We start from the raw sequence: 26,087 nt of genomic DNA on the forward strand, positions 1-26,087 counted from the left end.
CTCCTCTGGTGGCAGCTCATTAATAATGGGGTGGCTCAGGCCTTCACCCCGATAGAGGGGACACTACAGAAGCACCAGACTTAACTACGGGTTAGGACTGGGTGATCTCGAACAGATCGCTTCCTCTCTCTGAACCGAAGTGTTTTCATCTGTGAAATGTGGGTGATAATACTTTTTAACAACCCACAGACCACTTTTACCCTAGGACCGAGCACAGGGGCAAAGCTTAATGTGTGTTCCTTTGCTTCTTTTCTCTTTCTGCCCGGATGTCTCTTGCCAGGCCTCCTGGCATCTGGTCTGAGGATGGCTGAGCAGCAGGGCGGGGAGCCTGAGTGCCCTGTCTGCTGTAACCCCTTCAGCAACACGTTCCACACCCCCAAAGTGCTGGACTGCGGCCACTCCTTCTGCGTGGAATGCCTGGCCCGCCTCAGCCTGGTGACTCCAGCCCAGCGCCAGTTGCTGTGCCCACTCAGTCCACTGTGCTGGCCTTCGGGCAGCCTGTCACTGACTTGCCCACAGATACTGCCATGCTCACCCTGCTCCGCCTGGAGCCCCACCACGTCATCCTGGAAGGCCATCAGCTCTGTCTCCAGGACCAGCCCAAGAGCTGCTACTTCCTGCGCCAGCTCCAGGTCTACACGCTGGACGTAGGCCCGGAAGAGATAAGTAACTTACCTGATACAGAGTTTAGAATGATGTTAAAGATGTTAAAGGGGAGGCCAAGTATTGGGAGGATGGATTTGGCCGCTTGAGTGTGGCTGCTTCCTGCACATGCCGTGTGGTTTAGAAACATGATCCTACAATCGGACATCTCCTTCTCCAGATGGGCTGTGAATGAAGCGTCTCATCTTTCAACCCCCTAGACCTGTAGTAAGCAAACTCAGTCAACAGAGCCAAATACCAACAGCACAACGATTGAAATTTCTTTTGAGAGCCAAATTTTTTAAACTTAAACTATATAGGTAGGTACATTGTTATTAACTTAATTAGGGTATTCCTAAGGCTTAGGAAGAGCCACACTCAAGAGGCCAAAGAGCCACATGCGGCTCTTTGGCCCCTTGAGTGTGGCCACAAAGTTTCAATCACACTGTTCGTGCGCACCCGCATGTGGTATTTTGTGGAAGAGCCACACTCAAGGGGCCGCAGTTTGCCAACCACTGCTAGACTTTCAACCTCGTCAAGGTGGCAGGAATTGACCCTCAGAAGGTCCTTGGTGTGAGTTGGTTCAGGCACAACCAGGGGAGTCCTCGCTCTTATTCTGAAGCCTTTCTCCACATGAGCTCTGCCAGGAAGAGTGGCAGAGTGCTGCCTGAAGGCTGTTTGTACAAGGGAGGTCCAGGGCGTTTCTTGGAAGATCCCAATGGTCATCTCCAAATGCCAGGAGAGAAAGCTCCTGGGCCAGGGTCCATCTGTGCTCTTGTAATGCTCAGTGGGCAACACTGGCAAAGGGCCCTTTCCCGGGGCTCCTAGAGGGTTAAAGCCAGGAAGCCAGAGAGCTCCCTCCTCTCTGGGTCTGCAAGGTCTCATTTCTGCTCCTCCTGGGGCCTCGGGGTCTCTCACTCTTCTCTTCTCTATGGCCACTCTCTCCCTTCTGTGCTCCTCTCTGTATCTGTATAGTTGCCCTTCTCTTGTGGGAGTTTGTTATTTAACTTTTATTGTAATACATGTCCAGTATAGAAAAATTAGGAGACTCAGATGTATATAATAACTGCTGACACACCCTTCTAAGGGCTCTACTTGAATTTCATAACTTATCCCTGATGACAACTCCACTGTATGGGTAGACACCATCATCATCATCATCTCCATTTTATTTTGTTTTTTAATCCTCACCCAAGGATATCTTTCCATTGATTTTTAGAGAGAGTGGAAGAGAGAGGGAAAGACAGAGAGAAGTATCGATGTGAGAGAAGCACATAGATTGGTTGCCTCCTGCACAAGCCCTGACCAGCGCCCAGCTGGGAGGAGTCTGCCACAGAGCTATGTGCCCTGGACCGGAATCAAACTCAGGACCCTTCGGCCTGCAGGCCGATGCTCTATCCATTGAGCCAAACTGGCTAGGACTTCATCTCCATTTTACAGATAAGGACACTAAGACACAGAAAGATTAAGTCACTTGCCCAAGATCACAGGGCTAGGAAGTAGCAGCCTGGGATTTGAATCAGGCAGCCTGGTGCCAGAGAAAACCCTACATTGAGAGAGAACCATTGACACATTTGGGAAACAGCTGTTCAGTCTTTTACTTATAAGTGTAGTATTTTAAGTATATTTTTTTTCATAAATTATTAAACACTAGAGGCCAATGCACAAGATTCATGCATGGGTAGGGTCCCTAGGTCTGGCCACTGATCAGGGCCAATCTGTGGGGGGACTGGCGGGGGATCAGGGGCCCCTGCTGACACCAGCCTTGGCCAGCCTGTGGGCTGGGGGCAGTACCTGCATTGAGCGTCTGCCCCTTGGTGGTCAGTGTGCATCATAGCAACCAGTTGTTCCACCGGTGTTTCTGCTGTTTGGTCGATATGCATATTAGACTTTTATTATATGGGGTGTCATACTCTGTGCTGTTTTGTAGCCTTTTTCCACTTACCTTTCTACATCATAAAATAGTCTTCTACAACCTTTTCTTCAAAATGAAAGTTTTCTATGCTGTATACCTGAATATAATATTGAATGTCAACTATAACTGACATTTCTAAAATGCTTTTTAAATGAAAGTCTTGCCTTTTTATTGTAAAAGTGATAAAGGAAACAAATGTATGCATTTGCTTGTAAAACATCTTGGAAAGGATACACTAGGTGCTGGTAACACTAGTTACCGCTGGAGGGAGCCAGATGAAAGGCAGACATGGATAAGAGGGAGACTTGATGGTATAACCTTTTGTACTTTTGATTGTGACTATGTGAATGCATTATCTATTTCAAAAATATGTAAGTTTTAAAAAATGAAACATTAATCTTCATTGCAAAAAAATACAGAAATGAATAGAGAAATTGATCTTTAAAGTTAATATCAGAGATAACACTGTTAACATTTTTGCTCTATTTCTTCCAGATCTTTACCTATGAATGCATAGATATATGCACAGACATATTTTTACCAAAATGGAACGATGCTGCATGGTGCTGTTTTGTTACCTGTGTTTTTCACTTGGGGTGAATTAAGGACAACATTCTGTGCAGCCTCATGCTGTAGGGTTACAGTCTGTGAAGTTGGCCAGTTTGCAAAGGCTATTTCTGGATGGACTGAGAGTGTCCAGCATGTGGGACATGCAGTGCTAGCTGACACCAATCTCCAACCACCCCAAATCTGGGCTTTTAATTGAATGTAATTTTTAACTTTTATTATTTTTTTTAATCCTCATGGGAGGATATGTTTTTATTGATTTTAGAGAGAGAGGAAGGGAGAGAAAGAAACATCAGTATGAGAGAGAAACATCACTATGAGAAAGAAACATTGAGTGGTTGCCTCCAGTACATGCCCCAACTAGGGATCGAACCCACAACCTAGGAATGTGCCCTCACCAGGAATTGAACCGGCAACTTTTTGGTGTATGGGGACGATGCTCCAACCAACTGAGACACTCGACCAGGGCAAATCAGGGCTTTTTAATTTATTGCATAAAGACCTTGACCAAGCAGGATGCTGCATTCCAGACCCTGGGGAGAACACGTCTGGGAATGGATTAAACTTTCCTCCTGTCCGTGATGTTTAACCTATGTCACTTATTCCATAGCTACCAATACCTCCTAGCTGCCCCCTCTCCTCAGCTTTCCATTCACCACCACCAAGACAATGCCATTGGAAGTAGAGGGTTTGGTGGGAAGAACCAGTCCGCATGTCCAAAGACCGGGGCTCCCATCTGGGCTCTGCCACGTGCTGTGTGATCCTTGGCAAGTCACTTCCCTCTCTGTAGAAGTGATATTCCCCAGGCTGCCTATTTCACAGTGTTATTTTATTGACTCAGATGAAATTATGGTTGTGAAAGTAGTATTAAAATATAGTACACTGTGTACATATGAGTTTGTATTGTTAAATTCTGCCCATTTAACCTGAAGTGTCAGAAGGAAAGGTAGACACCAAAACCAGTGGGTCCAGCTTCTTTCTAACTTCGGCTCCTAAAGCTAACTCTTCCCTCGTCATCTTCAACTTCTATGCGCTCATCTTTTTTTAAAAAATATATTTTTATTGATTTCAGAGAGGAAGGGAGAGGAAGAGAGAGACAGAAGCATCAATGATGAGAGAGAATCATTGATTGGCTGCTTCCCGCACACCCCACACTAGGGATCAAGCCCGCACCCAGGCACATGGCCTGACCGGGAATCTAACTGGTCACCTGGTTCCTGGGTCAACGCTCAACCGCTGAGCCACACCGGGCTGGGCAATGCGCTCATCTTTAAAACTGAGGGTCGCAAAGTTTAAGAGCCCAGAGTGCTGGCAAGGAACAACTGAAACTCTGCTAGCTCTCCTGCACAGTGGGTGGAATATGAACTAGAACAACCTTTTTGGAAAAGAGGTGGTATCTACTAACGCTAATAAAGCAAGTTACACGATAGCCCAGAAAGGCCTCCGCTAATTAAATAATGAACACAAATGCATGCATGTCCACCAAATGACATGTTATTAGACTGTTCATAGCAGCACTGTTTGTAAGAGCCCTAAACCAGAAGCTAGCCCATCAGTAGTGAAACGGATAAATTACAATATTGCCCCACATTAGAATGCTATACAGCAATGGGAAGGAATAATATTCCCCTACACGCAAAGGTATGCATCAATCTCACAAACACGTGGCGCAAAAGAAGCCTGACCAAAGTAAGGTCATATGCCTGTTTCACTTGAATCTATTGCTGCGTAACACACTTAGTGTCTCAAAACAATGTTTTACTATTTTTCATGATTGTGTGGAATAGCTGTGGTTTTTCTGATGTCATCTGAACGTGGCTGCAGATTTGGTGAGGTTGGAAGGTCCGAGGCGGCCTCATTCCCGTATCTGGTGGTGCTTGGTTCTTCTCCACGGGGCCTCGGCCACCTTCCTGACAGGCCTCAGGGCAGCATTCCGAGAGGGTGGAAGTGAAGCTGCGAGGCCTCTGGAGCCACAGCCGCACAAGCTGCACAGCGTTCGTTTTCCTGTCAGTCAGCCCAAGTGAAGAGACCAGTGCAGGTTCCAGGGGTGGGCAAATAGGTCCTACCCACTGAGGAGAGCAACTCACATTGAAAGGGTCAGACACACAGGGAGGGGAGAAATCTGTGGCCACACTTGCCATCTACTACAAAACAGTCTGATGCCATTTCTATAAAGTAGAACCAGTTTGTTGTTATAAATCCCTTATCAGATGTGCCCGGAGGGTGGTATGAGGGAGGCCATCGAGGTTCCTGGATATATTATGCTTCTTCATCTAGGTACTGGTTACTAGTGTGTTACGTTTATAAAAACTTAAGATGTCTGAAATGGTTTATGATTGTATATTTGAATTAAAAGTTAAAAATATATATGTAACGGCTTAAAAAGAATAAAGTTCGTTTCTCTTCCAAGTCACAGTCCGGCTGGTCAGGTTGTTGGAGCAGCTCAGCTCCTTGAGGTGATTTGGGGACCCAGGTTCCTTCTTTTTTGCTGGTTCATCATCTTGTCCTCGCCCGAATAGTGGAGCTGTTACTGGCAGTCTGCTTCTAGCTAGTGGACAAACGTGTTTCTTTCAAGCTATAAGGTGGAAATTATACACATCACTTCCACTCACCACCCACTGACAAGAACTTATTCTCATGGCCACACCTAGCTAGGAATGTAGTCTGAGCTTAACAGCCTGTACCCAGAAGTGCCAATTTAAGGAAACAACTAGTAGTCTGTTTATTTTTTATGATGAAGCTGTTCTTTAATAATTATGTTTCAAAGGTTACTCAGAAATAGCTAAGCTTCCTTTTTCTCAGTGTTAAAAGGTTAAAAACACCAAGTGCCCTGAGTTTTATTCTTGTATTTCCTGTGTCAAAATGAAGGCCAATAATAATCACCACTCCTTTCCTTCGATATATAAATACACTTAAATGATACATATTAAGCAAAGACACAGATGTATTTAAATACTGACTATAGAACTGGTCAGATACCAAGAGCCTATATACTTTCCTGGTGGAAAAAGGTCAATTGTCTTTGGAAAATTCCTTACTATGATTTCAGAGGGGCAGCCTCTGAAATGAAGAGTCCAGTGAATGAATGAATACATTTCAGCAGCCTGTATAACAGGTGCTGAGAGAACCTGTTTAGCGCATATAACACTGAATTTTTTTATAAAAACATTTACATTTATTAATCTATTTCCTACTTAAAATGCACAGATAAGGAATTTATACATCAAGCACATGTGTAGAGTAGGGAAACGATTTTATCGGTAACAGAGCCCTGCTAGTCCATCAGGGGCCTATTTCCTCACAGGTATGCTCCCTCTCACAGCAGCCCTGGGACCCCCTCCCAATCCACTCCCTTGGGTTTTCTGATTTACTGCTTGTCTTCCTTCTAGAAGAAAGGGTCAACTGTAGCACTGGCAGGTGCTCTAGAACTTTCCCTGAGACATCTGTCTATTGCTCCTAGGCTTCTGGCCAGGAAGATCTCTTTGGAGCCAAAAAGTTAATAACTGGTCTAGAAAATACACAATGTCATGGTCTGTGCATTTCTAAAGCGAACTTTATGACATCATGCAAAGGCAAAGGCAAAGGGAAAGGGAAAGGGAGAGGGAAGTAATCTGGCTTTGAGTCAGGCTGACCCAGGTTCAAATTTAAGTTCTTCCCCTTCCTAAGCGTCCTCATCTGTGAAATGGGATAACAATAAGAATCAGAGTGAGAATAAATCTTTAGGTGTTCACTATCCCTTTGTGTTTCCAGAGTGCCAAGGGCCATAACTTAAGGAATCAAAGGGGAAGCTGAACAATGACTAAAGTCTTAGAAATAAGATCTATGGAGGATAGATGACTGGTAAATGTGTGGAAAAGAGCATTTGGTCTGGACAGAGGGCAATAAATACCAATGGCTACCATTTACAAGCACCTGGTACCTTGCTTGGCATTAATATAGTTCTATTCAGTCCTCAGAACAGCCCCGTGAGGAACCCATGATCATGGCCCCATACAACAAGTGAAGATTTCATAACTTGCCCAAGATCCAGCTAAATGGAGAACTGGAGAGTCAAACTCAGGTTTGACGCTTTGCAGTGGAGACAGCTTGAGGGAGCTGGACTTACAGAGGAGCAGGAGGGAGACAGGAAGATGGCTGTCAGCCATGGGAATCAGGGGCTGGCAGGGGCCACAGAGACAAATGCACAATCTTTCTTTGGTCAGAAAGGGAATCCCCCGGTGGCAGGTGCCTCAGGCGTGGGCTTACCTGAAGGCAGGAGGGACTCTATTTTCCCTGGAGGAAAGTGGGCTTGTGAGTACCAGGTGGGGCTGATCTCCTGGGGGCACACAGGCAGATCTGAGCACCCTGCCCCTCCTCGCTGCGGGGCTCAGTGGGAGCACACGATTGAGTCCATGTCTCTACTTTTTCCTATATGTCCTATTGTCATTGCAGATATTCCCTTTGCCTCATTCTGGCCATTCCCTGGAAAGAGTTTACATAAAACAATAAAGATATTAAAGTGTACAAATAAAAATTTTTCAGCATTAATCTCGCAACCTCTCCATTTTCTTATCCACAGACGCAGTTTGATAACTCCTACAATTCTGACAAGGTCCTTGGGGTTGTCGGCCTCTTCAAGCCATCTCGGGTCTGATTTTCATGTAACCTCCGCGCTGATCTGGCAGGGTCTGCCACCCTCTCTTCTACTATTTTGAGTAGAAGCCAAGGTTTTTGCTTTCTTGCCCTCACTTTGCTTCTTCACATTGCCGAGGAGCAGTGCCTGAAGCTGAGTCTCATGTCTGCAGTCTCCTTCCTCTATGGAGCTGCACTGTTCTTTCCCGTGTGGATAATTTGGAGGCAAGCAAAGCAGAGTGTCTCTCCCCCTTGCTTTTCTTTCTTTTGTGGAGACATGGAACAGGTCAGTTCAACAGACTCAGAACGTGAGTCTTGAATCTCACAGAGGCCTATGACAGAGGCCTAACAGGTCACCATTTGAGCCATAAATATTTTTTCTGAAGAGCAGTCCAAGAGCTCGCTAAAACTTGCCTTTGGATTTAACGTAGATTGAGAACCTTATGGTTAACCCATGTCTCTAAACCCTGCACCTGATTCTGAACCACTGGCTTCACACTGACTTCTAACACTGATATACCTTCTAAGACAAGTGAAGCTAAACAAAGAACACCGACCGCACACTGCCGTCCCCTGAAGATAACATGGGAAACAAAGCCACACTGGGAAAGGAGAGGCCGCGGCTTGATTTTGTCCAGCAAACGTCTCTTGGCCTCAGAATACTGCCACTTCCCGCAGTTCCAGCCCTGAGCTGTGGTCCACTCTGAGCAAGTGAATTCCTCTGCGGAAACTTGCACATAATAAGGAGATGGTGTCGCCAACGGCCAGGGAGGTCAAAGGTCCTGATCCATCCAAAGACAAGGTGAACAGGCAGGCTGGGGGGAGGAAGTGGGAAACCAGCCAGTTAGGCCAAGAGTGCAATATCACGAAATGCTGTGTCTGTAAGAATTCCACGTAATGAAAGCAAGTGCTATGTCTCCAACCCACACAACAGAGGCACCCCATGCTTTAGAGGAACGTGCACTAGCAGGGAAGTCGGTCAACCCCAAGACTTCAACTATCGAGAATGGCACACAAACCAAACGGGATGGCTCTCTGCCACTGAGAAGTGTGTTCAGGCACGTGGGGCCTCCCTGGCAAGGACATGATAAAAAGTTGCCCTCAGCCCTGGCCCGGTAGCTCATCTGGTTAGAGTGTTGTCCCGATATGCCAAGGTTGCGGGTTCGAGCCCCAATCAGAGCACATATGAGAAGCAACCAATGAATATATAAACAAGTGCAACCACAAATCAATGCTTCTCTTTCTCTCCCTTCCTCTCTCTCTGTCCGGAAAAAAAAAAAAAAGTTGGCCTCAGTTACCTGCCCTGAGAACAAAGCAGGGTCAGGACGAAGGGAAACAGACAGGGACCCTGGTTTTCAGTTAGGCTTCCCAGGCTCTCCGCCCTTCAAGACAACAGATAACGGGGAACCGGAAGGGCAGTCAGGGGCTTCCAGGGAGCCAGTCTCCCTCCACCTGCACTTCAAAGCCTTCTCACACATCGGGTGGGCAGGGCAGCACTTCAGGTCTCCTTCCCCCTGGTCTCAGGTTTATGCTAATGAAGCTAAAAAGATGTTTCTCCCACTTCCCACATGGAGGTGACCGAGGTGACGGAGAAGGCAACTCCGGGGCGGGCACAGAGGGCTGTCCTTACTGCGTAAGTTTAGCTTGTGTGCCCCTTGAGGCGATCTCACCTCTTTCTCTGAGGGAGCTACCCTACCCTCCTTTGACGGGACCCGGATTTCTGGAAGGTTACTGTAGGAGGGACTTGGTTTGAGGTTCTCTAAAGTAATGCTATTCTTGTGTTTAGCAGAACTGTGTCCAGGACAGAATAGCATGGAGGCAGCAGGGTGGAAGGAAACACAAGCTTTATTCATAGCATTTGCCAAATCTTGTGGCAAAAATACTCCCACTATGACCGTATTAAATATCCCTGAATGCTTAGCCATCAGCCATGGGGAGCTGGATCGGCACACCCCTGCATCGACAACTCCCGGGAGCTGGGTTCCCTAAGACACTATTTTCTCTGGTGCTTTAAAGTGTCACGACAATTTCAAAAACCTTAGCTGCAGAGTCAAAACGGGGCACAGTCTTTCTGAAACTATCTTTACTCCACCTCACCCCACCAAGAGCTGAGGCTCATTTTAGTCCTTGAAAAATAAATTTTAAAATGGCAATTTCTGTTCTCTTTTCCAGACATTTTGAGCAACACAAGTTAAAACCTGACGAGGAATTTTAAATAGAAAGAATATAAAAGCCAAATATATTTGAGCTCTTAGGGACGAGTCTGTACAATATGATAGAAACAGCTATGCAGCCTCTAACAGAGGCTGAACAGATATTCTGGTATCTGGTGTCAGGTCTTAACCACCAGGGGGCTGAACAGTGGCAGGACATGCGTGGTGTGCTGAGAAATGGAAAGGAAGCTTTAAGGAAGCCTTTGAGACTTCACATATCTTTAAGAAGCACTAATAGTAGGGTCCTTACCGCCAGTATCTTGGTTCCAAATCTTCACCTTGCAGTCATGTGATGAGGTAGCGATTACAGGCATCAAGGCCAACGCTCTTGGTAGAAAGACACAGGATGCCACAGTCTGGAAATGGCCCTTATACTCACAGATTCTGTTCCGCGTCTGTCTTAGGTCCCACAACTGCAAAGTAATGACATAGGCTACCTCAGATGTATACATTCCCCCAGCTTCAGTCATTGATATCTATCACCTCTCCATCTCATGGCCCACCTGTTCCCTCCACTTACCTACTTCTTAGCTCCCCTTACCTTCATCCACCCCATCCGCTCCATCCACCCAGTGATTATTTTAAGCACCAACTATGTCTCAAACAACCCTGGTTAAGAATGTGCCTGAAGGGCTGTTGCCTTCCTCATTAACATACTGGTTAGGAAAGCGAAGCTCCAAGTCCTACAGCATGAGAGAGTATGAGGTTACTGACTTTCTATGACAACTCAAGAGCTACCTTATACCAGCCTCTTGGTATCTGCGGGTCTTGTGGGGGCCCCACAGTCAGGAGCACCTTCTCATAAGTACATGCAGACACAGAGCTGATTTAAGGCAGTCACTAAAGCTTGACTACAATGAGGCGCCAGTCCTGCCGTCCCATTCTTTGCTGATACAGATCAGACCACACCTGGAGAATAATGTTCAGGTAAGAGAGCAAACTGAATTGTGTCCAAAAAACAATGAAATCACTGGACACCATGTTCTCTGAGGGACAGTGTAGGGGCTGGAAACGCGTAGCTTGAAGAAAAGATGCCACATCAGCAGCCTGGGATGGAAAATCTTGACCCAACACTTTCCAGAGGTGTGTCTTGTACAACTTGCCGTGTCTCTATTTCCTCATCTGTAAAATGGGATTATACTACTTGACTCATGTGGTGGCTGTTTTTTTAAAATATATTTCTATTGATTTCAGAGAGGAAGGGAGAGGGAGAGAAAGATAGAAACATCAATGATGAGAGGGAATCACTGATTGGCTGCCTCCTGCATGCCCCCAACTGGGGATCGAGCCCGCAACCCGGGCATGTGTTCTTGATTAGAATTAAACATGGGATCCTTCAGTCCACAGGCCGGCGCTCTATCCACTGAACCAAACCGGCTAGGGCTCGCGTGGTTGTTTTAAGGATTAAATGAGATAATACATGTAATGTGCTCAGCCCAATGCCTAGTCCAGTGATGGCGAACCTTTTGAGCTCGGCATGTCAGCATTTTGAAAAACCCTAACTTAACTCTGGCGCCATGTCACATGTAGAAATTTTTTGATATTTGCAACCATAGTAAAACAAAGACTTATATTTTTGATATTTATTTTATATATTTAAATGCTATTTAACAAAGAAAAATCGACCAAAAAGGTGAGTTCGCGTGTCACCTCTGACACGCATGTCATAGGTTCGCCATCACTGGCCTAGGCTGTAAGAAATGTTTGATAGTCCTGACCGGTTTGGCTCAGTGGATAGAGCCTCAGCCTGGGGACTGAAGGGTCCTGGTTTCGATTCTGGTCAAGGGCATGTACCTTGGTTGCGGGCACATCCCCAGCGGGAGGTGTGCAGGAGGCAGCTGATCGATGTTTCTGTCTCATCAATGTTTCTTACTCTCTATCCCTCTCCCTTCCTCTCTGTAAAAAATCAATAAAATATATTTCTTTTAGAAAGAAATGTTTGATAAAATGGGAGCTATAATTATTCTATTTAGATACTAGATGACCCCTTTAACTCGTATTCTACTATTAGGAATCCAACGTACTTTGGAGGAGCCTATCCTGAAATTAATTGAAAGGAAAGCTAAATGGTTAAGGGATGGGGTGGGCCCTTGATCAACACTGAAACTCCGACTTCCTAAAGAGCTTGAACCTCCTTTACTGTGACCACAAGTACAATGAAAACACTTAGTTCTGCACACAGTCCTTCTCCTTTCTAAGCTCTGCTGGGAGGACGGACATCAGCAGGCGAGTTCTAGGACACAGCCTTCTTGGCTCTCATCCCATCCCTCTTTCCCAAACCAACTCAGAAAGCCCTCGGCTGATGGGCCTTTCTTGAAAGAAGTATTTGGAATGCAAAGGCTCACTTACAGCCTGCACTCGGAATAGGCCTGAGCCATTAGCAGACCTGCTGTGCAGCCCAGTACAAGTTATTTGCTCATCAACAACCAGACACCTGGCCTGGCCATGACCCTCACCGTGGCTTCACAGCCTTCTCCTCCAAAGCCACTGCTGCAGGAGAGACACCTGTGTCCGTCCTCACTGACCTCGCAGTAGGTCTGAATGTGTTGCTTTGCAGGAAATATATGAGCCACCTGGAGCCCCCGACTGTCCCATAATCTGAAAGAAATTACAGCAAAAAAAATGAGTTTAAAGTAAATGAGTCTGAAATATACCATAATCACCTGCAATCATAAAAGTCTTGGCTCTTTGCTGCTTCGGCCAGTCAGAAGGGAGTCATAATATACCTAAAAATAGCAGCTTGAACCAGATCAATCTCGGGGACTCCAAGCTGGCAGGAAATAACAAAATGACATCTGAGTTCTTTCTATTTTGAGATCTAGTTAATAGAAATTTAGACCAAGTAACTTAATTATATAAGCTAATTTGGTCTTTTGGAGTGCTGCCTTCATGGAAAGAAGATATTTCTGTGCCTGTGATTTATAATTCTTAAACATATATTTTTATTGATTTCAGAGAGGAAGGGAGAGAGAGGAAGAGATAGAAACATCAATGATGAGAGAGAATCATTGACCGGCTGCCTCCTGCACGCCCCACACTGGGGATTGAGCCTGCAACCTGGGTATGTGCCCTGACCCGGAATCGAACCATGACCTCCTGGTTCATAGGTCGACAGTGAATCACTGAACCACACCGGCTGGGCTATAATTTTTTTAAAAAGTTACTTATGATAGTACAGAGGAGCAATCATCTTTCCAGATTCATAAACAAAAGATTTAGAGTTGGTCAACCTTGGCTATGGGGTTCACTGGGGAGTATTTTATTTAGCTCTTGTCTCGTTCCTACCATTTTCTAAGTAGAATCTCTTCTGACAGCCAGTTTCTAGTCACGCTCTCTAGTCTGAGAACAGTTGACTTCATTTGATTCCCCTGATGGCGACTCCCCTGCTTTCTCAGCGAGGGCCTTGCCTGAGGGCTGGTGACTGGGAAGGTGAGGGCCTGAGCAGGGCCAGCAAACAAAGCCAGGCCGTTCGAAGGGGGGGGAGGAGCAAGTGACTGATCCTGAGGTTAACCTGACTGTTCACCAGCTACACAGCCAGGGCGGTGGAATCAGCCGCTTTGGGTTTTCCCTGGCCTGACTAGCATTCAGCCTCTATACAGAGGATTCCACGGGGCCAGATCAGAGAGGCCCCAGGACCAGGGAGGGGCAAAGGGGCAGAATGCCCTCGCAAGGGCACACAATGCAGAGAAGCAGAGTGGGAATGGAGTTGTGTAAGCGCGGGGGCCACAAATCTGCACCAGAAACACTGTCACTGCTGCTCAGTGAGCCCACCTGATGGTTTTATCTTCAGAAGCCTGTAGTACATATGGTTCTCTGGGGACCCAACACAGGTGAGTGACCTGGAAGAAGCACAATTTTCAAAATGTCTCCAGACCAAGTCATTCCTCTGCTGGAATTCCTGTAAACAGTGCTAAATAGCATCTCTGTACCACTTCTCAAGGACGCTGAATGAGGGAATTTGACTTGGAGGAAGGGGTTTCATGTTTTGCAGACACCCATCAGTCATGTTCTCCTTGCATCTCCTTGGCTATCAGCATCAACAGTCGCAGCTGGGCCAGTTGTGAGTACCCACATGCATGCAGGCGCTCTTAGAATGCCTGGACCCAAACACCTGGCAAAGAGCTGCTGGTCTGTGGCAGCCAGGGGAGCAGTCCCTGCTGTAAAGTGGGGCCACTGAAACCACAGTGTAGGCCACAGAGGGTTGACGAAGGGCCCTTCTTGCACTTTATCTCTTAGCCCTCTGGTGGGTAGGCATGAAGGGCTTTTCAAAACAACCCAAGGTAACAGGATTTTCTTTTTCCCCAGAAACCTCCACAAATACACAAGGCATAGGGCAGAGGTCCTCAAACTTTTTAAACAGGGGGCCAGTTCACTGTCCCTCAGACATTCCACACATGCGCACTGCGGGCCCGGGACGAGTCGGCTGCTAAGCAGGACAGGCAGCGGCGGCAAAAACACCCGGCGGAAAGGACAAAGTTTTCGGCGGGCCGCATGTGGCCCGCGGGCCGTAGTTTGAGGACGCCTGGCATAGGGCAAGCACATCTTGCCATTGACAGTTGTCTTCAAAATTGGAAAAGATAACTATGATTGACATTTGATGACCACTAAAGGAACATCTACCATGTCGGGTGATATAATTCTCCCCATTTTATAAATGAAGACACTGAGACTCTAAGTAAGTTTCTTAGGGTAACACAGCTAAAAAGTGGTGGATTGATGGTTTGAACTCAGGTATGACTGACCCCCAAGGCTGTGAGTTTATATACTAGTCTGCTACCAGGAAACGCTGGTCTTCATAGACAGAGCAAATTATACAGAAAGCAATGTCATTCTTATTTCTCTGCATAATGTTATAGATACAGAACACAGAGCATGACTGTGAGCTCCTGGAGGACACAGACTGTGCCCTTAGTCACTAACCCTGCTCTAAGCTCAGTGTCTGGCCCACAGAAGAAATAAAATAACTGTGTTTTGAAGGAGTTAGTGAGGACACCATTTAAGATTCCAATATAAACTAGTGGAATTGTTTTCTGGAGCAAAAGACCTTAAGAGATCATCTAATCCGATAACCCTGAGAGGCTGGGGTTTGACAGAGAGGTAGGGGTGGGGAGCAATGAGGACCAAGCCTCTCACGCCCGGTCGTGAATCTCCTGATCCCTCGCCCAGGCCCTTTCCCTCCCCCCATCCTCCCTTCTGCTGCCCTGCTGCACAGCAAGTTAGAGTTCGTACCAGGTTCCTGGAGACCGAAGCTCTCTCCACACACTGTCCGGTCCCCACATCCCACAGGACTAGGGTGTTGTCCCGAGAGCCAGTGCACAGCTGTGCTGAGTCTTTGGAAACAATGGCAAGAAGGTGGTCCATGAGACAGACTTGGAACAGGCTTTTCAGAAAGTACAAAGGCTCTGGGAAGGGCTCTGCTTTACTTACCAGGACTCACAGCTAATCCAGTGACCACCATGGCATGGCCCGAGAACTGCTGCCTGGGTTGTGAGGAGCCGTGCAAGTCCCACATCATGACCATCCTGTCCCGAGAGGCGCTGAAGAACTGGTTTGATTTGTGAAGACAGGCTATCTGCTCGAGAAAGCAAGCTTTGGTGTGCTTGTTTGATTGGATTTTAATACGTTAAGCGCCCAGCCTGTTTTGTCTTCGGGACGGAAAGTATAGTATCAGTCACTGGTGACTGACAGGGCGCTTAACGTGTTAAAGTAGAAAAGACCTGGGGATAAGAAGGTTACAGCCTGATCTTCTCTCTCAGTCTGGTTCTGTATCTGACAGGAAAATACCCTGTTCCATGCTACGGGATTGTGGCTGATGCTGAGGTTCATTATGACAGTTAGCATCCCAATTTTGGCCCATTCAGGTGAACTTCAGAGAGGGGAGTTATATAAGTTGGCATTCTCTGTCATTTTTGCTGGAAACGCACTCTACTCTGTAAAGCTATTAAACAAATTAATTTTTATTTAACTATTGTTGGCTTTTTAAAAATTTCTCCAACTAAGTCGAGGTTATGTCATTTTTCTAACTATAGCAAGCACACAGGAAGCCTTCAGTGCATGTCCCTGTTGAGTGAGGATCAGCCAGAGAGAGCTACTCTCTTTTTACCACCTGAACTATTAAGGGCTTAATAACAAAAGAAAAATTATGTCAAATATCCCTGTACCAATAGCTAAGTGAATGGTTTGCTCTGCTTTTCCCGGAGTAGGACTTCACAGCACCAGATACAAAGCCCTTGCATGTTCCTTTAAGAATATTCAATCACTCTTACCATCTAGAGCAGCGGTTCTCAACCTGTGGGTCGCGACCCCTTTGGGGGTAGAACGACCCTTTCACAGGGGTCGCCTAAGACCATCGGAAAACACATATATAATTACATATTGTTTTTGTGATTAATCACTATGCTTTAGTTATGTTCAATTTGTAACAATGAAAATACATCCTGCATATCAGATATTTACATTACGATTCATAACAGTAGCAAAATTACAGTTATGAAGTAGCAACGAAAATAATTTTATGGTTGGGGGTCACCACAACATGAGGAACTGTATTAAAGGGTCGCGGCATTAGGAAGGTTGAGAACCACTGATCTAGAGCGATTAGGTGTTCCTTTATTCAGTTCCAAATTCCCTCCATGATAATAACCACTTGACAATCTTACCTTGGTGATGTCATGTTCATGTCCTCTGAACCTTTTCACCACATTTCCGGTTTTCCAGTTATAGGCCACAACTGTCTGCAGAGAGTCATTCGCACAGTTTAGTTTAACTGAATGTGTGTTTAACTGAAACAACAAGCCTTTACTTCATCCTCTACCTGACTTCTTCCTCTCTGTCCAGGGACTTGGACAAGCATTAGGGTTCTATTGTGTCCCTCCTCAGGGCCCCTACTTTGAGTGTCTATCTTTCCTCCTGATCGTCCTGTCTCTCCCCAGCTCCTGGGCCACTCCTCTGAGCCTTACTGATGGGTTGGGGATAACACTCCCTAAGGGAAACGGATTCGGATTGAGGTTCTGGTTGTAGATACTGAAGGAGAATTCTACATAGGACTAGATTTTCCCCCCTAACTGTACTGTATTTTTATTTTAGTTTTTTAAATTTATCATCTTCTTAATGATTTGTAGGTGTACAGTTCACTAGTGTTAAGTATATTCCCATTTATTGCAAAACAGACTGCACTTTTTTAAATTTCAGAAAACCTCATTCGTATCCTGCCTGCCAGAGAGAATCATTGTTAACAATCTCTTTCCATTTTTTTTCCCCAGGTATAAAATATTTTTTTGTAAGCAATCCCTCCCCCCCCCCCCCCAAAAAAAAAAAATAGGTTTTCAAAAGCATTCCCTGGCCCAGTCTCTGTAGTTCATTGCTAGAGAGTAAAGAGCATGTTAGCACTTGACCTAAATCTCAGTTTTGTAATCTGCATAATGGGATGTTAATCCTTGCCCATCTATTCCTCACAGGTGAGGCTCATATCAATAAAAATTTCACGTCTAGCCGAAACCGGTTTGGCTCAGTGGATAGAGCGTCGGCCTGCGGACTGAAGGGTCCCAGGTTCGATTCCGGTCAGGGGCATGTACCTGGGTTGCAGGCATATCCCCAGTAGGAGATGTGCAGGAGGCAGCTGATCGATGTTTCTCTCTCATCGATGTTTCTAACTCTCTATCTCTCTCCCTTCCTCTCTGTAAAAAATCAATAAAATATATTTAAAAAAAAAATTTCACGTCTAAGATAATACAGATATTAAGACAAATGCTGTCAATTAAATTATGCTATCAATTTTCAAATGCATACTGATTTCAGAGATGTTAAAATGTGAAAGCATGTGGATCTGAAAGTCAGTAAAATACAGTGTGAAAATGGAATTTGAAGATTCTAAAAGGCTATTGAAAATGAGAGGCATTTACCATAAACGAATCAACATTTTTGCTACCAATATCCTGGCTGTAAGTGCTATGAGAGAGCCACATCTGAGGGAGAGAAAGCAACCAGATTCAAAGTGACAGTGGGAGGAAGCACAAAACCAGAGAAGGGAGGAATCACAACACCAATGTAGAGATTTTGGCAAAAGAGCAGTTAAGAGACTAGAAGCCTCCTTTTGCTGACAAATAACTCCTGTGTCTGTGTGTAGGTGTAAAAATGGATTGGTTGGAATAATAATATTTGTCATTTATAAAAAGCACATGGAAGGCATAGTGCTAAAGATCTTACCATTTACTCCTCACAATGGTGCTGTGAGGTTGGCATTATTATTCCCATTTAATAGATAATAGACTAAAGCTCAAGAAAATTAAAAGACTTGCTCAAAGTAAGAGGAAGTAGCAGAGAAGGGATTTAAACCCAGTCTTTCTAATTCTAAAACCGTATTTTACACTACCCAACACTGCTCCCAGAAATGAAAAAACCAGTGTTTGCTTCCCAAACACCTTCCCTTCTCTGTGATAAGTTGGTTCCCTGGGAAGCACTGCAAATCCCACCTTATCTTTTCCTCCGGAGACACAGAGGTCTGAGTTCAGAGCAGCAACAACAGAGACGGTGTCCACGTGAGCGGGGCTATACTCATGAAAAGCTGTAGTTTTTATTCTCTCTTCTATAATTGCATCGGGCCTGCTAGAGAGAGGATGGAGAATGAGAGACCCAATGGCATGCGAGTGCACAGAGGAGCAAGGGGAATAAGAGTGTGAGCGAAAGCAGCAACTCAGGCCCGATGGAGGAGGAAGGTGGGAAAGGAGACCCACTGACATTGCCAGTTCGTAGATGCTCAGAATGACTGAATCTGACAAAGGGGAATCCTGAAGCCAAGAAGCCAGGGGTCTTTCTCACTCTAGAGCAGTGGTTCTCAACCTTCTGGCCCTTTAAATACAGTTCCTCATGTTGTGACCCAACCACAAAATTATTTTCGTTGCTACTTCATAACTGTAATGTTGCTACTGTTATGAATCATAATGTAATATCTGACATGCAGGATGGTCTTAGGCGACCCCTGTGAAAGGGTCGTTTGACCGCCAAAGGGGTCGTGACCCACAGGTTGAGAACCGCTGCTCTAGAGATTATTCCAAAGCTGTAGAGCCCCCTCTGTGTGGCCGAAGACACTAGCTACCAAGCTAGACTGTTTCTTATCCAAAAGAAAACCGAGCAAACGGACAGGTCAGAGAAGGTCATCAATACTTGCTCTGGGCCTTCTCTTTCTTCAGTGGAGAACTGTAACGGGCATGACAAAACCTGGGACCCCAGCTAGGGCTGCCATACCTGTATTTATAAGTGCTGTGTTTGAGTTTGCTTTGCAGTTTCCCCATCATGGCACAGAACCTACACAAAAGCTTCTGAGGAGGAGTTCGTTTCAGATGGCACCTGAGGGGCAGCATCCCTTGTGGCTGCTGGACGTTGTGTTCCCTGTTCAGTAAAAAGAACAATACACAGTTAATTTTGTTAGGCACAGTGATGGTAGCATGGTATAGGGATTCAGAGCGAGCACCCCAAGGTGTGCTTCTGTGGTATGCGGACTGTTTTGAGCTAAGGGAAAACTTCTATATGGCTCCCCTTAACTACCTAGAACTTGAATTAGAGGCCTTGCCATGATAAGGTATTATCAGCAATAACCTTTTTGACCCACCTATATGTCAGGCAAACTCTTATTTACTAAACATCTGCTCTTCTTATCATCTTTCAATGACCCTGTGAAGTCCCCACGGTGTACTACCTCACCCTAGCTCAGGATGTCTTATACCCCTGACCCCCCTCTATCTCTGAACCTCTGGTGCATGTGGAGTCTCTGACTCTCTCATGTATGTGGGGTTCCCATACATATGTATTAAATTTGGCTATTTTCTCTTTCTAATATGCATGATGTCTTTTGATTATGAGACCAGTCAAAGAACCTTGAGAGTAGAGGGAAATTTGTTCCTCCCCCATAATGGTCATGTAAAGACATATCCTTTTTTTTTTTTTTTTTTTTTGAAAAGGACTAATTAATTGTATGCTTCTGCTTTTCCTCCTTTCCCTGACTCACTCTTATGGCCCTGGGAACACACCCTACAATAAAACACTAGCAGAAAATACCCCCAGTATTAACTACAACAATCAAGGCTTAACTACAACAAGACTGCGCACAAAGACCACTAGGGGGTGCACCAAGAAAGCATAAAAAAAAAATGCGGAGACAAAGAAACAGGACAAAATTGTCAATGGAAGATATAGAGTTCAGAACCACACTTTTAAGGTCTCTCAAGAACTGTCTAGAAGCTGCCGATAAACTTAATGAGATCTACAAGAAATCTAATGAGACCCTCGATGTTATGATAAAGAACCAACTAGAAATTAAGCATACACTGACTGAAATAAAGAATACTATACAGACTCCCAACAGCAGACCAGAGGAGCGCAAGAATCAAGTCAAAGATTTGAAATGCGAAGAAGCAAAAAACACCCAACTGGAAAAGCAAAATGAAAAAAGAATCCGAAAATACGAAGATAGTGTAAGGAGCCTCTGGGACAGCTTCAAGCATACCAACGTCAGAATTATAGGGGTGCCAGAAGATGAGAGACAGCAAGATATTGAAAACCTATTTGAAGAAATAATGACAGAAAACTTCCCCCACCTGGTGAAAGAAATAGACTTACAGGTCCAGGAAGTGCAGAGAACCCCAAACAAAAGGAATCCAAAGAGGACCACACCAAGACACATCATAATTAAAATGCCAAGAGCAAAAGACAAAGAGAGAATCTTAAAAGCAGCAAGAGAAAGAAACTCAGTTACCTACAAGGGAATACCCATCCGACTGTCAGCTGATTTCTCAACACAAACTTTGCAGGCCAGAAGGGAATGGCAAGAAATATTCAAAGTGATGAATACCAAGAACCTACAACCAAGATTACTTTATCCAGCAAAGCTATCATTCAGAACAGAAGGTCAGATAAAGAGCTTCACAGATAAGGAAAAGCTAAAGGAGTTCATCACCACCAAACCAGTATTATATGAAATGCTGAAAGGTATCCTTTAAGAAGAGGAAGAGGAAGAAAAAGGTAAAGATACAAATTATGAACAACAAACATGCATCTATCAACAAGTGAATCTAAGAATCAATTGAACAAATAATCTGGTGATCATAATAGAATCAGGGACATAGAAAGGGAATGGACTGACTATTCTTGGGGGGGGAAAGGGGTGTGGGAGATGCGGGAAGAGACTGGACAAAAATCGTGCACCTATGGATGAGGACAGTGGGTGGGGAGTGAGGGCGGAGGGTGGGGCGGGAACTGGGAGGAGGGGAGTTATGGGGGGGAAAAAGAGGAACAAATGTAATAATCTGAACAATAAAGATTTAATTAAAAAAAATAAAATAAAACACTAGCAGATAAAAACCAAACAAAACTAATACAAAAGCTCTTTGAAGTCCCCAATGATTTTTAAGAGTGAAAGGGAGTCCTGAGGCCAAAAAGTTTGAGAGCCACTGACCTAGAACTTAATTAATGCCAATAATAGATGATATACTATGTTAGAATAAAAAATTACTAAATGTTTTCCAGATGTACTTGTATTGTCCCCAGTAACTAACAAGGCTAGATTTAAAGAGAGAGACAGATGCTCACCCATACACTCATTCAGGAAATACCTCTTAAGCACCTAATTTGTGCAGATCCTATACTGGAGAACGAAGAGAAAGCAAGCAGATGTGGCCACTGTGGACATGGGCTGGGACTAAAGGTATGTGACTAGGGGCTAATCTCAGCTGCTCTGTTGTCCTCTGCAGCTAGCTGCTCCCTGAGACACTGAAGGGTAAAGGAAGTAATTGGGAAGGTGTCCTCTTCTCTTCTGGGTTTCTGCTAAAAGAAGTTCTAGACGAGTTTCTTATGGGCACAGTAAGCCTAGTTCTAGGAAGAAGAGTGTACAAGGAGATAGCAGCTAAAACTCACCAAGTATTCTCAATCATCTCATTACCATTAACAAATAGAGTTTTCCAGAAGAATTTAAGCCAACATTTTGAGAAGCTGCCAGAATTGGCCTCCAGAAAAGAGTTGGTAACCAGTATAGAAGCACAACAGTGCAGAGAACAGTGTTTGTGGCATCAAGAGCCCTGAGCTCCAGCCCCAGCCCTACCTCATCTCACGGTGTGTCCTTGGCTAAGTTCCTCCATTCCCCGCTCTACGCCTCAGCCTCCCCATCTATAAAATGGGACTTCAGATCAAACGCTTTTTAGACTATCTGCTCCCTAAGAGGAGGGACTCTGTCATATTCATCTTTGTACCTTAAGTGGCTTGCTCCGTGTGATAAAACATTGGTGAATTAGCGAATCTAAGGTCCCTTCCAGTTCAGACCTTCTAGAGTTCTCTCTAATAAGCACAAGATGTGCTGACAGGAAATATCCCAGGATAGCTTGCAAAAAGCTTGGGATGTTGTGTCGCTTGTAGATTGGTAGAGGCTGCAAGGCATCCTAACTGCCAGCCTAACCCATTTTTCAACATTGTCATCAAACTAAGGACAGATGCCATTCAGAGATCTAGGTCACTGGAAACTGCAGGTGCTATAAATGGACTGGCTCTGCTTAAACTGATTAGATTCGTAGCTGGTATCTTCTTATACTTCCCACCTGAAGAATATTCATGGATCATTCTAAGGAAAAAAATAACTTTTACATTACCCCAAATCAATAGGATCTTCTTGTGAACTTCGGTATTCAATGCTTTGTAATGTTTATTCTTTGGAAAATACTTCAGGCAGCCACTTCCTAATCTCTGTAAGTAGTGAAAAGATGCTTAAATTAATCCCTTCTCCGTCTAAGCATATGTTTGTACCGAAAGGATATTTACAAGGTAAATTAAGGACTTTGTTAACTAAAGAGATTGTTAAGTGTAGTTTTCCCTCACAAAGAAAAAGATATTACAAAATTCCAATATTTTGGGGGAAAGCATACCATAATATTAATAATATATCTGTTTAAATATGCAAAATAGCATCTACTTAAATGCACCATTAAACATTTTTATTTTACTCATAGTTCATAAAAAATCTTCAGAGGTGACTGCTTACTTCAGAGCTTAGTGTTTTTGTGAGAAAGGCAATTTCTCCTGTTTAAAATAATACTTTAATAAGTATGGGTCGGTCATAGACGTTTAGATGAAAGAGCTTTTCAAAATCACATAAAACCCTTTATTTATTTAAAGATCTGGAGAATTATTTACTCAAAATTATAACTAGGTATAATTGACTTCTAGTCCAGTAGCCATGTTAGTAGCTATCATTTACTCTAGTCCAGAATTTCCATTATAAAAGTCTACCAAGAAGAAACCAGTTTCATTGCATTTTAACAATCCATTGTAAGGATTCAAATAAACAAATTCAAATTATCAATTGACAGTGTCTAATAATGAAGAGCAGCACAGAATAGTCAGAACAACATTTGACTGAGTGCACTGGCATCAGTTTTAGGACTAGGTCTGGGCAACCTGTTGAGCCGAAGTCTCAGTTTCCTATGTGTAAAATGGGATAACTCTACAATTGGGCTTTCGTGAAGATTAAAACTAGCACTCAGGATGTGCCAAGGACTATTTTAAGTGCTTATACTTACTAGCTCATTTAGTCTACTCCACAAGCCTCTGGAATAGTTACCTTCCTCATTTTGCAGATGAGAAAAGTAAAGCACAAAGATGTTAAATAACTTGCCCAAGTTTACAAATACATTTCAAATAAGTAGCAGAGCTGCAATTTGAATCTGGCAGTCTTGCTCCAGAGGCCTTGCTCTTGACCAGCATACTCTACTGCATCTCTATAAAGGTAGTGCATATAAAGCCCTCAGTTCAACCAGGCAAATGGTTGAGAGTAAAGGATGGCTACTAACATGATTGATAGCATTGCTGAAAGTAGCAATTTCACCCTTGTTACTACTGCCCTTAATACACATATATTAAACATACATAAATATACTCAGAGAACAGATACAAATGGATATATGAGCCTGGAGGATTTTAAACTGAAGCCAACTTTGTCCTCTGACCAGAGTGATTGATCACACTAAGGCTAAGAATTTATTGCATGATATACCAAGGCAACTTAAAAATCTCAAAAACAAAGTATATGTACTTAGACAATGTCCATGTTGTAATTTACTGAGTTGACTAACCTAAGAAATTAAAATACTATTCAGTTATCTTCCTGTTTATACTGTGAACATGTAATATACTTGAGAGAAGGGACGGTGCCTTGTTCATTTTTGTATCTGTGCTTTAAGCATAGCATGGAAGAATGGATGCAAGGCAACTATCTGTTGAATAAATGGATGAATGAATGAATGAATGAATGAAATACTAAGGTGAAGAGTCTGTTTGGCAAAAAGCTTTTTAAAGATCCAACAATCTAAGGGTTCTTTAAAATTGCCAACAGCAAATCCTTCAGGAAGCAGTTACTCTGCTTAATTCAACTGCAGGCCCAGAAAAGATGGCAGAACTTGGGAAAGCCATACACTCAACATGGCTCTGGATGTCCTTGTTGGCTCCTGATGGACTAAATCTGAATCCCAGCATCCATTTCTGCTCCAATTTGCCTTCCAAAGACCCTGAGATACCCAACGGTCACCCTAAACATAACTCAGAGAACCCTCTTTTAGCTTTCTAGTGCCATATTCCTTGATATAATGCAGCATATATCCAACTATTGTTTTTCATGAAGAAACTGGGACACAGAGGATTGTGTCTTGCAGGAGCAGAGCTGGGGAACAGGACCTCATTTTTTCTAGACTCTTGGTCCACTGTTTACATAAATGGTGATTTCATATCTCCCGCTGTACACATCTAACCTTGGGAGACCAAGACATGGAAACCGAAGCTCAAACACAAAATCACGGTAGAAGCATGTGGGAGGTGGTCTGATTCAACCCTCTAATAGTACAAACAGAGGAAACCGAGGCCCAGAGAATAGGAGGGTCTTACCCAGACTCACACAAGAAGTCAGCACTAGGCCAGAATCCCAAGGTTGCCTCAAGCTTTAAGGACACTGTGTGCAGTTTTTCCTTTCTGGTTCTTCAGTTCACAAAGGCCCTCATCCAATCTATGCGGACGGCCAAAGCTTATTTTTGATGTGTGCTTGTGGGGGAAGGGGCCTGGGGACGCCCAAGATGGGAATCCAGCGCCACCCAACCCAAGCCCGGCCCTCGGAATTCTCTCCTCGCTTCGGCCAGGTGGGCCAGCAGTCGGGAAAACACGAGGGCTCCCACTTTCCCGCGCACCCGCTGAGCCCCTTCCTATCCCGTCCGCGCCCCCTCGGCCTCCATACCCATCGGCCGGCTGCCCAGCAGGGAGGTGAGGCTGGCTGGGGTGCCGAGCCGAGCCGAGCCCGAGAGCGTCTGCAACCTCCGCGCTCCAAGGCCCATGCCGCCGCCCCTAGCAACGAGGCGCGCGTCGCTAGGGTGGGAGTTCGGCCGAAAAGCCTCCGGACAGCCTCGCCGGCTACTAAACCGTGGTTCCGTTCTCCTGACGTCGCCCAGGAGCCCAGCCGACAGCACCCCGCCCTGCTTTCTTACCGTAACAATGCGTTGCTGAGGTTCCTGAGAGGAGGACCGATGTGCCAGACCAGAGAATCTATATAATGCAAGGAAAGCTGGTATTACCATAAGAGTAACGGAGGAAACCCTTAAAAATGTCACCTTTTAAATTGCTACTCGTCTAGATAGAGGTGTTGCTTTATTTCTTTGGAGTTTTCCCTGATTCCACCCAGGCAGAGAGCCCTCCTTTGGACACTTCCCCAGGTTCCTCATTCCCCTATTCCTTTCATCAAACATTTATGGCCCACCACCATAGCAAAGAGACCCCTCAATCTAGACTCAAATCTAGAGAGCCAATGAATGGTAAGACAGTTCGGAAAACAACAGCAGCTTCTAGGCTAAGTTTTCACAGCTCCAATCCATTGCTTTCAGACTAGAGTCCATTCCTGTCTGTACTCCTAGCACATAGCACAGGGCTTGGTGTACAGTAGTGGCTTGTTGAACATTTGTTGAATGAATAAATAAATGAATGAATGAATGAATGAATGCAGAGGTCCTAGCCAACATTTCTTTTACGCCATAGTAGCTGCCTCCTGTAGTGTTGATCTCCCAGCAGAACTGCCTTCAATGAAGATTTGTGAGGTTTCTGAAAGTTGGGTGCCTGTGGAAATG

General features: G+C 44.7%; 2 protein-coding genes across 9 annotated transcripts; one reads left to right on the plus strand and one right to left on the minus strand.

Moving 5' to 3' along the window:
* Positions 1–283: 283 nt before the first annotated feature.
* Positions 284–752, plus strand: RNF183 (ring finger protein 183). Its single transcript, XM_059658690.1, is given in 2 exon segments — positions 284–466; positions 469–752. Coding segments are annotated over 2 exon segments (447 nt in total). The 5' UTR covers positions 284–303.
* Positions 753–7,202: 6,450 nt separating this feature from the next.
* WDR31 (WD repeat domain 31) lies at positions 7,203–25,515 on the minus strand. Of its 8 annotated transcripts, none has more exons than XM_059657679.1 (12): positions 25,208–25,300; positions 24,875–24,982; positions 22,581–22,674; positions 19,192–19,335; positions 18,420–18,552; positions 16,608–16,682; positions 15,376–15,520; positions 15,178–15,278; positions 13,720–13,787; positions 12,405–12,546; positions 10,199–10,361; positions 8,215–8,550 (listed from the first exon to the last, which is right to left on the minus strand). In XM_059657679.1, the coding sequence occupies exons 4-12, from the start codon at positions 19,305–19,307 to the stop codon at positions 8,390–8,392; spliced, it is 1,104 nt and encodes a 367-aa protein (XP_059513662.1). In that variant the 5' UTR covers positions 19,308–19,335; positions 22,581–22,674; positions 24,875–24,982; positions 25,208–25,300; the 3' UTR covers positions 8,215–8,389. The 8 variants fall into 8 exon arrangements, with proteins under 8 accessions (XP_059513664.1, XP_059513662.1, XP_059513660.1 ...); XM_059657677.1 differs by having other exon boundaries at positions 24,865–24,982; XM_059657681.1 differs by lacking the exons at positions 8,215–8,550; positions 24,875–24,982 and adding an exon at positions 7,203–7,585 and having other exon boundaries at positions 25,208–25,326.
* Between the last annotated feature and the right edge of the window lie 572 nt (positions 25,516–26,087).

Source organism: Myotis daubentonii, chromosome 11 (genome assembly GCF_963259705.1).
Source record: "Myotis daubentonii chromosome 11, mMyoDau2.1, whole genome shotgun sequence".
In the NCBI taxonomy this organism is placed as follows: Eukaryota; Metazoa; Chordata; class Mammalia; order Chiroptera; family Vespertilionidae; genus Myotis; species Myotis daubentonii.